Source organism: Conger conger, chromosome 7 (genome assembly GCF_963514075.1).
Source record: "Conger conger chromosome 7, fConCon1.1, whole genome shotgun sequence".
NCBI lineage: Eukaryota > Metazoa > Chordata > Actinopteri > Anguilliformes > Congridae > Conger > Conger conger.
Genome location: NC_083766.1, coordinates 63,154,626 through 63,167,125, shown reverse-complemented (window position 1 = coordinate 63,167,125; position 12,500 = coordinate 63,154,626). Strand labels below are relative to the sequence as shown.

Below are 12,500 nucleotides of genomic sequence, written 5' to 3'. Positions count from 1 at the left end.
GTGTTGGGTCGGTGTTGGGTCGATGTTGAGTCTGTGTTGGGTCGAAGTTCAGTCGATGTTGGGTCAATGTTGAGTCAGTGTTCAGCAGTGTTGAGTCGGTTAGGTCAAAGTTGAGTCGTGTTCAGCGGTGTTGAGTCGGTGTTGGGTCGAAGTTGAGTCAATGTTGAGTTGGTGTTCAGTGGTGTTGAGTCGGTGTTGAGTCTGTGTTAGGTCGAAGTTGAGTCGATGTTGAGTCGGTGTTCAGCGTTGTTGAGTCTGTGTTGGGTTGAAGTTGAGTCGATGTTGAGTTGGTGTTCAGTGGTGTTGAGTCAGTGTTCAGCTGTGTTGAGTCAGTGCTCAGAGTTTGTAGAAGCCCATAAAGGTGGCGTGGGGCAGCAGGCTGATCTCTGCGTCCTTACGGGGAATCACAAGCTCCACAACAGAACCCGACTCCAGGTACTGACCACCTGAAGGAGTGAGAGTGAGAGAGCACCCTATATATTTTGGTATTTAGCAGATGTGTACAATACCTGAAGTATAGCAGGTAGTCAGTGTATACCTGCAGTATAGCAGGTGTTGAGTGTATTCCTGCAGTACAGCAGGTGTTGAGTGTATACCTGCAGTATAGCAGGTGTTGAGTGTATTCCTGCAGTACAGCAGGTGTTGAGTGTATTCCTGCAGTATAGCAGGTGTTGAGTGTATTCCTGCAGTATAGCAGGTGTTGAGTGTGTACCTGCAGTACAGCAGGTGTTGAGTGTGTACCTGCAGTATAGCAGGTGTTGAGTGTGTACCTGCAGTATAGCAGGTGTTGAGTGTATTCCTGCAGTATAGCAGGTGTTGAGTGTATTCCTGCAGTACAGCAGGTGTTGAGTGTATTCCTGCAGTATAGCAGGTGTTGAGTGTATTCCTGCAGTACAGCAGGTGTTGAGTGTATTCCTGCAGTACAGCAGGTGTTGAGTGTATTCCTGCAGTATAGCAGGTGTTGAGTGTATTCCTGCAGTATAGCAGGTGTTGAGTGTATTCCTGCAGTATAGCAGGTGTTGAGTGTGTACCTGCAGTATAGCAGGTGTTGAGTGTGTACCTGCAGTATAGCAGGTGTTGAGTGTATTCCTGCAGTACAGCAGGTGTTGAGTGTATACCTGCAGTATAGCAGGTGTTGAGTGTGTACCTGCAGTATAGCAGGTGTTGAGTGTGTACCTGCAGTATAGCAGGTGTTGAGTGTGTACCTGCAGTATAGCAGGTGTTGAGTGTATTCCTGCAGTATAGCAGGTGTTGAGTGTGTACCTGCAGTACAGCAGGTGTTGAGTGTGTACCTGCAGTATAGCAGGTGTTGAGTGTGTACCTGCAGTACAGCAGGTGTTGAGTGTATTCCTGCAGTACAGCAGGTGTTGAGTGTATACCTGCAGTATAGCAGGTGTTGAGTGTGTACCTGCAGTATAGCAGGTGTTGAGTGTGTACCTGCAGTATAGCAGGTGTTGAGTGTGTACCTGCAGTATAGCAGGTGCTGTGTGCCAGGGTCTTATTTGCAGGCATGCTCATCAGGCACTTCAGAATGTTCGTCTCGCCATCAAAATGCTTCCTGATCACATGACCCATGACATACGTGGTGTCCACATACAGGACCTGCCGATCAGAACACAGGCTGTAAAGGAATCACCATTTTCTTACCATCACCATCTTTTCCCTTTCTTATTACTTTATTTATTTTTTACTTACATTTTATTTGTGTAATAGATATTGCCTCTCATGAAGCCAATTAAAAAACAAAAACAAAAACTTTCAGCTCAGAGGTGCAAGTGTTTGTTGGTGTTTTGCTCTTCTGGACCACGTTTCGAGTGTGGGCGTAATTTAGGCGGGTAGGATGCAGGAGACATGAGACTTTAACCTACTTGACTGTAGATGAAGTAGAACCCTGCCGTTGACACGTTGACCGTCTCCCCCGACAACTTTAGCCCCTCCCCTTGGCTGTGTCCGGCAGTCCATTTCAGCAACGTCTCGTCCTCTTCATCTGAGAGAGAAAGAGAGAGAGACAGAGACAGAGAGACAGAGAGACCGAGAGAGAGACCGAGAGAGTGAGAAGGAGAGAAGGAGAGGGGGAGGGAAGGAGAGAAGGTGAGAGAGAGGAGAGAATGAGAGGGGAGGGAAAAAGGGGGAGAGAGACTTTTGATGTTCTTTAATGAACACATCTAATTACAAAGGACTTCAAAACAGGCCAAAAAAAGGTGTGTTAGCCTCACACATGGGTCACATGGTCTCTCTCTCACACACACACACACACACATACATACACACACACACACACACACGCACACACATACAAAACCTATCCCAACCAAGCATAAGGAAAAAATTTACATAAAATGCATTTATGGGGCGACATGGCTCAGGCAGTAAGAGCAGTTGTCTGGCAGTCGGAGGGTTGCCGGTTCGATCCCCCGCCTGGGCTGTGTTGAAGTGTCCCTGAGCAAGACACCTAACCCCCAAATGCTCCTGACAGGCTGGTCGGCACCTTGCATGGCAGCCAATCACCATCGGTGTGTGAGTGTGTGTATGAATGGGTGAATGAGACGCATCAGCTGTACATGATCAGCGCTTTCCTGATCATGTCTACATGCTGCAGCCCGTCTGGTACTCAATGTTCCCAGACATTCACATGTCACCCCTCTGCTCAGCAACCTCCACTGGCTGCCTGTTATGGCTCGCATCAAATTTAAAACTTTGGTGCTCGCATACCAGGGAGTTAAGGGATCAGCCCCTGTATATATTCAATCCCTTATCAAGACCTATACACCAACAAGATCCCTCCGTTCTGCCACCTCGTGCCGTCTGGCGCCTCCCCCTCGCCACACCTGCACTTCACGCTCACGACTGCTGTCTGTCCTGGTCCCACGGTGGTGGAATGACCTCCCGGTGGATGTCAGAACGGCAGAGTCTCTGACCTCCTTCAAGCGCAGACTGAAGACTGATCTCTTCAGGCTACACCTTTCCCTCCCTAACTCACCACCATGATTAGCCTTAGACTGTAATGGCACTTATGTATAGATGGTATAGATATTGTACTTGTATAGATATTGTTTTTTTTATTGGCTGTTGGATTGTTGTATTCAGGGTATTCTAGCTGCCAACTGTGGTATGCTAGTTTGGAAGTTGATTGTACTCTTCGAGGGTTCTGATTATCTGCATGTTTACACTAGGACTCAGAACTGTCACTCTGGATAAGAGCGTCTGCTAAATGCCATTAATGTAATGTAATGTAATGTCACCCGCATACTCCAACTTCAGGCGTGCTGAAACGACGGCCCTCAACAATAGAGCAGAGAGAGATAGAGACGGGGAGAGACAAAAGAAGAGACTATTACACGCTGAGACCGGGGGTTTGGGAGTTGAGGCGTTGGGAGAGGAGCCTGGACTCACCGTAGGAGTGGGAGGACAGGGGCAAGAGGTGCAGGAGAGTGCGCCGCCCTGCAGGAAAACAGCAGCATCACAACTAAGGACTTAAACTGGGAATGTGTGTCTGCTGAGAGGGAAACAGTGCTTAGCAGAGGAAGCATTTCATAATGTCCTGTCATGTTTTAAATTTGTATTGTTTTAATTGTTTTCATGTGCGGCAGTGTTGTTTGTACTTGTAGTTCTTATTGTTCAACGTTAAATGTGTTTTATTTAAGAATGTATGCTTTGGCAATACAAGATAAAATGTTTTGTCGTACCAATGAAGCAAATAGAATTGAATTAACATCTCCCAAGGCTGCATGTTTCTAAGGCCCCAGGGTTTCATTGTGTTGGGTGATTTAACTTCTCATTTACAACCTATAATATCTATCGGCTGTAGTTTATGGGGTGCCAAGCGCTATCATTTTTCTGCGCACCTTTCCCACATTTAGGTCCCTGTTTTCTCACGTATTCAGTGACACAAGCGGAGGGCGTTGGGTCGGGCGGAGGGCGTGGACTCACTTTTCACCAGCTGTCGCTGTCTGCGCCTCTGCGCCTCCCGCTGCATCGCCCTCCGCATCCGCACCGCACCGCGGTCTGGAGCCTCCGGGCCACCGTAGGGAGCCGGAACCTCTGCCGCCGTCTGATGGGGAGGGGAAAAAGCACGACGCTGCGTTATATTCATTCCACAGAAACGCTGAGAACGCTGATCCAGGCTGACTTCACAACGCAGGAGAACGCTGATCCAGGCTGACTTCACAACGCAGGAGAACGCTGATCCAGGCTGACTTCACAACACAGGAGAACGCTGATCCAGGCTGACTTCACAACGCAGGAGAACGCTGATCCAGGCTGACTTCACAACACAGGAGAACGCTGATCCGGGCTGACTTCACAACGCAGGAGAACGCTGATCCAGGCTGACTTCACAACGCAGGAGAACGCTGATCTGGGCTGACTTCACAACGGAGGAGAACACTGATCCAGGCTGACTTCACAACACAGGAGAACGCTGATCTGGGCTGACTTCACAACACAGGAGAACACTGATCCAGGCTGACTTCACAACGCAGGAGAACGCTGATCTGGGCTGACTTCACAACGCAGGAGAACACTGATCCAGGCTGACTTCACAACACAGGAGAACGCTGATCTGGGCTGACTTCACAACACAGGAGAACACTGATCCAGGCTGACTTCACAACACAGGAGAACGCTGATCTGGGCTGACTTCACAACACAGGAGAACGCTGATCCGGGCTGACTTCACAACGCAGGAGAACGCTGATCCAGGCTGACTTCACAACGCAGGAGAACGCTGATCCAGGCTGACTTCACAACGCAGGAGAACGCTGATCCAGGCTGACTTCACAACGCAGGAGAACGCAGGGATAGGCTATGGCCTAACTGGTTAAGGTGCTTGACTGGAACCCGGAAGGCTGCTGGCTCAAGCCACCGCAATAAGGTTGGATCCTTCAACCCGCATTGCTCCAGGCAGGATTGGCCCCAGCCGAGTCTAATCATCTGTAAGTTGCTTTGGATAAAAGCATTAACTAAATAATTATAATGTAAAGAATGTGTTATTTAATTGTAGTTAACTGCATGAACTGCTTTTGATCCTAAAATATTGTTTTCCAAGTCCCTTATTGCCACACGTTGCTCGTTGGCCCCCTGAACTGGACAGCGGTTCTCCTTATGTGCAAACAGAAGTCATTGCTCACATGCGTGGGATGGTGCCGTGGGTAGCACTGCCGCCTCACAGCAAAGAGGTCCTGGGTTCGAATTCCGGTTGGCCGGGGCCTCTCTGTGCGGAGTTTGCGTGTTCTCCCCGTGTCTGCGTGGGTTTCCTCCCACAGTCCAAAGACATGCAGGTTAGGCTGATTGGAGAGTCTAAATTGCCCATAGGTATGAGTGTGTGAGTGAATGGTGTGTGTGCCCTGCGATGGACTGGCGACCTGTCCAGGGTGTATTCCTGCCTTTCGCCCAATGTATGCTGGGATAGGCTCCAGCCCCCTGCGACCCTGTTCAGGATAAGTGGGTTAGGATAATTGATGGATGGATGGACATATATAACATTGCAATTTTGCAGGGAACATTTCTCTTTGGAGTGAGTCATTCAATTAAAAGAGTATGTTAGGCTACCTTTTGCGTCCCCAAGAAATAATCACCAGCAAAACTGTAATAACAATAGATAAACGCACCACTTTTAGGCTATGGTATGACTGGTTTTATATTGAGGACAATAGTTACAATCTAAGCCATATACATTTAATATTGGAGAATAAAGGACTTTTTTGTGCAAAAGGAAATGGAATTTGGCATGTCCCTTGATATGATGATAATAGAGATTTATGTCGCATTTGCCACCCGATTCTAGTTTCAGCTTCCAGTAGCCTACGAACGTTTCACGCTTCAATTCTTACAACATCGCTTGTGTGCACCGCTGGGCATTTCCTGACGCATGTCAGGAAAGAGCGAATAACAGAAGTGGTTATCAGTCCCGACCCAAGTTCCCAAAACACAACCCCAAACTTCCTTAAACAATACATAAAGGCAACGTGTAGCTGCACCGTAGAGTAAATGAATTACTTTTACTTACATGTATAACTTTGAATAAGAGTAGAACCTTTGCATTACGGGGTTTTCTGTCTTAATGAGAGACGTGAACGGAATGTGGATAGTGCCTACGCACTATTGCCTTAAATATTTAACTGCAGTTATCATCCGTTACGGTGCATTCCTTAATGCAATGTTCCACTATCAACCACGGACCCGGGCTATTTACCCTGTAAGAGAAATCTGATTATAATAATTCTCCCAAACTCAAAGCGCTGCATATCATCAGTGTTACGCTTTCTCAAGAAAGTCGAGGTAGCTCAAGTATGATTCTGTACACGGTTGAAAGGGGTGGATGATCATATTGCGTCAAACATGACCGCGTTAGAATTTAGCAGCAGTTGATAGCCCTGTTTTCCCCCAATATATTCCTATATTTTCCAAGCTGATAATGTGCCGAACTCAGACTCACCCACCCCGCAGAGACCCGCGTCCGTTTCCCGTCCCACGCGCACCTTCACCTCCCGCAGCTCCGCGCGCAGTCTGTGGATCTGCGCCACGTGCGCTAGCAGCAGTCCCAGGCAGGTGCACGCGACGACCATCGACGTGGCGCTCAGGATAAGAGCCGGGCTCATCGGCCTGACTCCCAGGACCGCCGTCACTGCCATCCGGGTCGAGCGTCAAGAGAGAGAATGAGAGAGAAAGTTAAAACAACTCACCGAGCGCGAATAGGCCCACTGATTCGCGTGGGAAGGACACAATCCGTTAACTTTCACTTTCCCCGCCTCACTGGGAGGAGGAGTTGACCACCAACGCTCAGTTTTATTTATTTAGGCTATGGGTTTATTTATTTCAGAGTAATTTTCGGGTACACATACGGCATTATCTGGCTTGCAAACCGCAAAGTTTCAAAACCTTTTTTTCACCCGCGAAATATTGCTGATAAATTTATATTTTCAAAAAGAGAAGTCAAAAAGCTTTTTTTTAAAAAAAACTTTAAAAAAAAACTGATGTTATAGGCTACTGAAAGCCGCTTGTGAATCTTCCGTTCGTCTTTGCTTGCTTGCACGCTCACGACTACTGTCTGTTCTGGCTCCACGGTGGTGGAATGAACTCCCCGTTGAGGTCAGAACTGTAGAATCTCGCCCAACCTTCAAGCGCAAACTGAAGACACACCTCTTCAAGCAGCACCTCTCCCCGTCCCTCCCTGTGAACCTAATTGTTGTCTTTCTGTAATTTACTTTGTGTATCGGTATTTTTAGTTGGCTAGGTAAGCAGTGTTTGGATAGTTAAGTTCGGTCACTTTTGCTTTGTTGTTTGTTTGTTTGTTTGTTTATTTGTTTGTTTAAAAAAAAATTGTTGTACAGGTCGCTCTGGATAAATGCCATTAATGTAATGTAATGTAATATCGCTGATTCAGCAATCGCGTGTAGCTTTCGTCTGCGCCACAATCTGTGCAATTCGATTGCCCTTTCGCGCGCCGTTACACTGTTCGTCCTCTGTGCGGCTTCCTGTCAGGGGATGCTGAACTTTTTTTATAATCCAATTTCTATTCACCTGCTTCCCTAGCCTATAACTACACTCACTGAGCACTTTAGTGGGTAGACCTGTATACCAACTTGTTAATGCTAATATTTAATCATCCAATCATGTGGCAGCAACTGAAGGCATAAAATCATGCAGGCATGGTTCAGCTGTTTTTAGGACCAAATGTCAGCATGGTGAAGAAATATGATCTTGTCACATTACGCATTTTTCCATAATTAATGTTTTCTGTTTCAGATCATATACTTTCACGTTATTGTCTGTTCTCACCTCATTTATTTGTCTCACCTGTGTTTCATTACCATTGTCACAACCCCTGTTGCGTTCTCTTTTGCGTTGTCGGTTTCATGTTTTGTCCCAACTCCCGCTCCGTACCCATCACCCATCATTCATTTCACCTGTGTGTAATTCCCTCACCTCCACTCTCACACCTGATGGTCATTCCACTTTAGTTCACCTGTGTATATACTTGTATGTCCCCACATTCACTTCGCTTCATGTTAGATGGGGCGGCACGGATGGTGTAGTGGGTAGCACTGCCGCCTCACAGCAAGGAGGTCCTGGGTTCGAATCCCTGTCAGCTGGGGCCTCTCTGTGCGGAGTTTACATGTTCTCCCCGTGTTTGTGTGGGTTTCCTCTGGGTACTCCGGTTTCCTCCCACAGTCCAAAGACATGCAGGTTAGGCTGCTTGGAGAGTCTAAATTGCTCATAGGTATGAGTGTGTGAGTGTGTGAGTGAATGGTGTGTGTGCCCTGCGATGGACTGGCGACCTGTCCAGGGTGTATTCCTGCCTTTCGCCCAATGTATGCTGGGATAGGCTCCAGCCCCCCTGCGACCCTGTTCAGGATAAGTGGGTTAAGATAATGGATGGATGTTAGATTGTTATGTGTTTCCTGCATTCTCTCAAGCATTTTCCTGACTGACTACTTTGTGTATTGACCCACTTCTGGATAAGCTGACTTCTGATTTCTGAACGCCGACTCTGTACTGTAAACTCCTTGGATTGCTATTTTGTGTACGAACCCTTCGTCTGTGACCACGACCAAGCCTCTGCCAACCTCCACTGTGATTGTCTGCCGGCGACTTAACTGTATGTCGAACCACAAAAATAAAACCTCTAGCTCTACCTACTTCCTGGTTGCATCTGGTCTCTCCGCTCGCCAGCCTGACACCACTCTGGTGTGCTTCCTCAGTCATGTGACAGCTCCCTCAGTCATGTGACAGCTTCCTCAGTCATGTGACAGCTCCCTCAGTCATGTGACAGCTCCCTCAGTCATGTGACAGCTCCCTCAGTCATGTGACAGCTTCCTCAGTCATGTGACAGCTCCCTCAGTCATGTGACAGCTCCCTCAGTCATGTGACAGCTCCCTCAGTCATGTGGTGACAGCTCCCTCAGTCATGTGACAGCTCCCTCAGTCATGTGGTGACAGCTCCCTCAGTCATGTGACAGCTCCCTCAGTCATGTGGTGACAGCTCCCTCAGTCATGTGACAGCTCCCTCAGTCATGTGACAGCTCCCTCAGTCATGTGGTGACAGCTCCCTCAGTCATGTGGTGACAGCTCCCTCAGTCATGTGACAGCTCCCTCAGTCATGTGACAGCTCCCTCAATCATGTGACAGCTCCCTCAGTCATGTGACAGCTCCCTCAGTCATGTGACAGCTCCCTCAATCATGTGACAGCTCCCTCAGTCATGTGACAGCTCCCTCAGTCATGTGACAGCTCCCTCAGTCATGTGACAGCTCCCTCAGTCATGTGGTGACAGCTCCCTCAGTCATGTGACAGCTCCCTCAGTCATGTGACATGACACCACTCTGGTGTGCTTCCTCAGTCATGTGACATGACACCACTCTGGTGTGCTTCCTCAGTCATGTGACATGACACCACTCTGGTGTGCTTCCTCAGTCATGTGACATGACACCACTCTGGTGTGCTTCCTCAGTCATGTGACATGACACCACTCTGGTGTGCTTCCTCAGTCATGTGACATGACACCACTCTGGTGTGCTCCCTCAGTCATGTGACAGCTCCCTCGGTCATGTGACAGGATGTGTCTCCTCTCCGTCTCGTTTTCCTTTGTTGACCATTTCATGTCCTGAAAATCACAGACAGAGCAATCCACCCACCCAAAATGGAACCAGCAACTCCGCCATCTGCCCAAGATGCCCTCCGAATTCAGGGACAGCGTCTGGGTTGACATGAGTCTGAGATCCACTCCATCCACCAGAGCCTCCACACTCTGCAGGCCCAGATGACCGCCATCCTGCTCTGTGGAGCCTTCAGGGCTACCACGCGGGAGCCCTGCGCGGGGGAGCCCGGACCCTGCCATCGAGCTCCGCACCCCGGCCGTTTCTAAGGGCTGGAACAGTTTGTCGCTTTACGACATCTTTCTGTATGGACTTTCTGAACCCATAAAGGACAAACTCGCCACCTTCTTCCGCAAGACCTGGACGGCTTAATCGATCTGCCCATGCGGGTGGATTCTGGCTTGCGGGAGAGACGAGCGGACCGACCCGCTCCCCACACCAGTGAACGACTGCTTCTCCACACCCAGGCCCATGCAAGTTAACCGGACCGGATTATCGGCACGGGAGAGACAAAGACGGATTACCCAACAACTTTGCATGTACTGTGGGGGTCCCAGGCACACCGGAACGAACTGCCCAGTAAAAGAGAATGCCCGTCAGTTAGTTAGGGGTCCAACGGACAGGTGGAGCACCTCAACCAGGAAGTGGAAAAGAGTTTAAGGTGCATGGTGGAGAAGTCACCCACCCTTTGGGTGGACTCCCTTCCTTGGATTTAATTTTAGCTTGACTCTCTACCTGTATCTTCTACTGGGCTATCGCCATTCGCCTGTTGCCTGGGCTACCAACCTCCTCTCTTCCCGGAGGAGGAGAGAGAGGTGGAGGTTCAGGCAGCCCAATTCCTTGTACAAACGACTCTACGAAACGTCAGCGACATGAAAATGTTTTGCGGACCGTCGCCAAAACACCCTGCCCCCGGGTACAGAGTTGGACAAAGAGTCTGTCTGTCCTCCCGGGACATTCGCCTCCGCACCCTCGCCCCCCACTTTATTGGCCCCTGTCCCATCACTCCAATTATCAGTCCCTCAGCAGTTCAACTTATTTAATGTTCTTTTTTTTACCACTGATATGCCCCAGGGCTGGGCGATATATTAATTATATTCAGATGTTACATGATATAGGGCAAGATCATATCTGAGATATGGGTATAACCTGCTAATTCAGTATTAATTCAGGTTAAAAATAAAAAAAGGTTTATTGAAATGTAAACTAAATAGTCAGTAAATTGTAAAATACTGTGAAAGTAATTTAAAAAAACGGTTCATACTGTATTTTTCATGAACAGGACAAAACCGTAAATTTTAGTGACAGTAAAAAAATGTTAATTTTACAGTAACATAATGGCAACCCTGCTGTCAGTTGTTTACTGTTTTTTTACAGGACAAGTTTGTGTAAACTCCTTGGATTGCTATTTTGCGTACGAACATTTCGCCTGTGACCAAGACCTTCATACATTTCTATTCATTTATTTCACTGTGACTGTTTGATTAACATGATCTTCTATCTCAATCAGAAGTCATAACAAAACACAGTTCTTATTTTAATCTGCTTGTTAAATTAACATGATTTCCTATCAATTTGAATAAAGAAAGACATTTTTTTAATTGGATGTAAGACTATACTCTTACTTTTGTATTTTCCACTGAAACACATTTTCATCCATTATCTTAACCCTCTTATCCTGAATAGGGTCGCAGAGGGGCTCCATCCATTATCTTAACCCTCTTATCCTGAACAGGGTCGCAGGGGGGCTGGAGCCTATCCCAGCATACATTGGGCGAAAGGCAGGAATACACCCTGGACAGGTCGCCAGTCCATCGCAGGGCACACACACCATTCACTCACACACACACATACCTACGGGCAATTTAGACTCTCCAATCAGCCTAACCTGCATGTCTTTGGACTGTGGGAGGAAACCAGAGTACCCGGAGGAAACCCACACAAACACGGGGAGAACATGCAAACTCCGCACAGAGAGGCCCCGGCCGACCGGTATTCAAACCCAGGACTTCCTTGCTGTGAGGCAGCAGTGCTACCCACTGCACCATCCGTGACGCCTGAAACACATTTGTCTAAGAAATAATCATATTTCTACTAATTTCTTATTACTAATTACTTATATGACATCCTATGACATTTATATAAAAATGACATTTATGAAATGTTAACTTTTTGGATGTAAGTCTATACACCATATGTATTTTTCTATTTTCCACTAAACCAGTCTGCATCAAAACATAAAATAAATAATAAATAAATAACTATTCCTGTCATTTTGTTGTTGTCTAGTGAAGTAAATATCTTTATACACATTTATAATCAGTTCACTCTGATTGTTCAATGAACATGATTTTCTTTTCATCTGAATTTAAAAATGTCATCTTTCAAATTTGTGCATTGTCCATTTTTTGGTCCGAAGATCTTGTGTTTTTTTTCCACATAAGCATATTTCTCATGAGGAATTATATTTATTTCACCACGGTTGCAAACCTAACTTTATTTCTGATCCATCTGAATCAGAAAATCACATTTAAGAACATTTTCAGTCCCACAAACATTTCACAAAAATGTTCAATGTGAATCCACAATTCCTTGATCATATGATCAATAATAGAGCTTTGGGTGAATATGTGATATAAGGTTTGGTCAATTTAAAACAAAATAGATTATATATTTTTCATATTTTCACTGCAATGTCATCCCAAGACAAAAAATGTAAAGACTTAAAAACCTAATCTACTGGGATAGCCATTAGCCTAGTGGCTAAGGTACAGTTGCTTAGGCAACAGTTGTTCCAAAGCATTCTCTTCCAAAACCCATTGGCATTCGGTGAAAATAATTGGAAAACTTTTGTTCATAATTTTGGAAAAAAACATCTGTGTTCTGAATGTTATCTTGACACAATGA

General features: G+C 46.8%; 1 protein-coding gene across 1 annotated transcript in view; it reads right to left on the bottom strand.

Annotated features, from left to right (window-relative positions):
- Positions 1–6,632, bottom strand: part of tnfsf13 (TNF superfamily member 13) — an 8,540-nt gene extending 1,908 nt beyond the window's left edge. Inside the window, exons 1-6 of the mRNA XM_061249700.1 lie at positions 6,441–6,632; positions 3,931–4,051; positions 3,394–3,441; positions 1,869–1,987; positions 1,467–1,602; positions 1–446 (exon numbers count right to left, since the gene is read on the bottom strand). The exon at positions 1–446 is cut by the window's left edge and continues 1,908 nt beyond it. Coding sequence (XP_061105684.1) covers positions 337–446; positions 1,467–1,602; positions 1,869–1,987; positions 3,394–3,441; positions 3,931–4,051; positions 6,441–6,632 — 726 coding nt within the window. The 3' untranslated portion in view covers positions 1–336. The remainder of the gene's footprint in view (positions 447–1,466; positions 1,603–1,868; positions 1,988–3,393; positions 3,442–3,930; positions 4,052–6,440) is intronic.
- Positions 6,633–12,500: the final 5,868 nt, after the last annotated feature.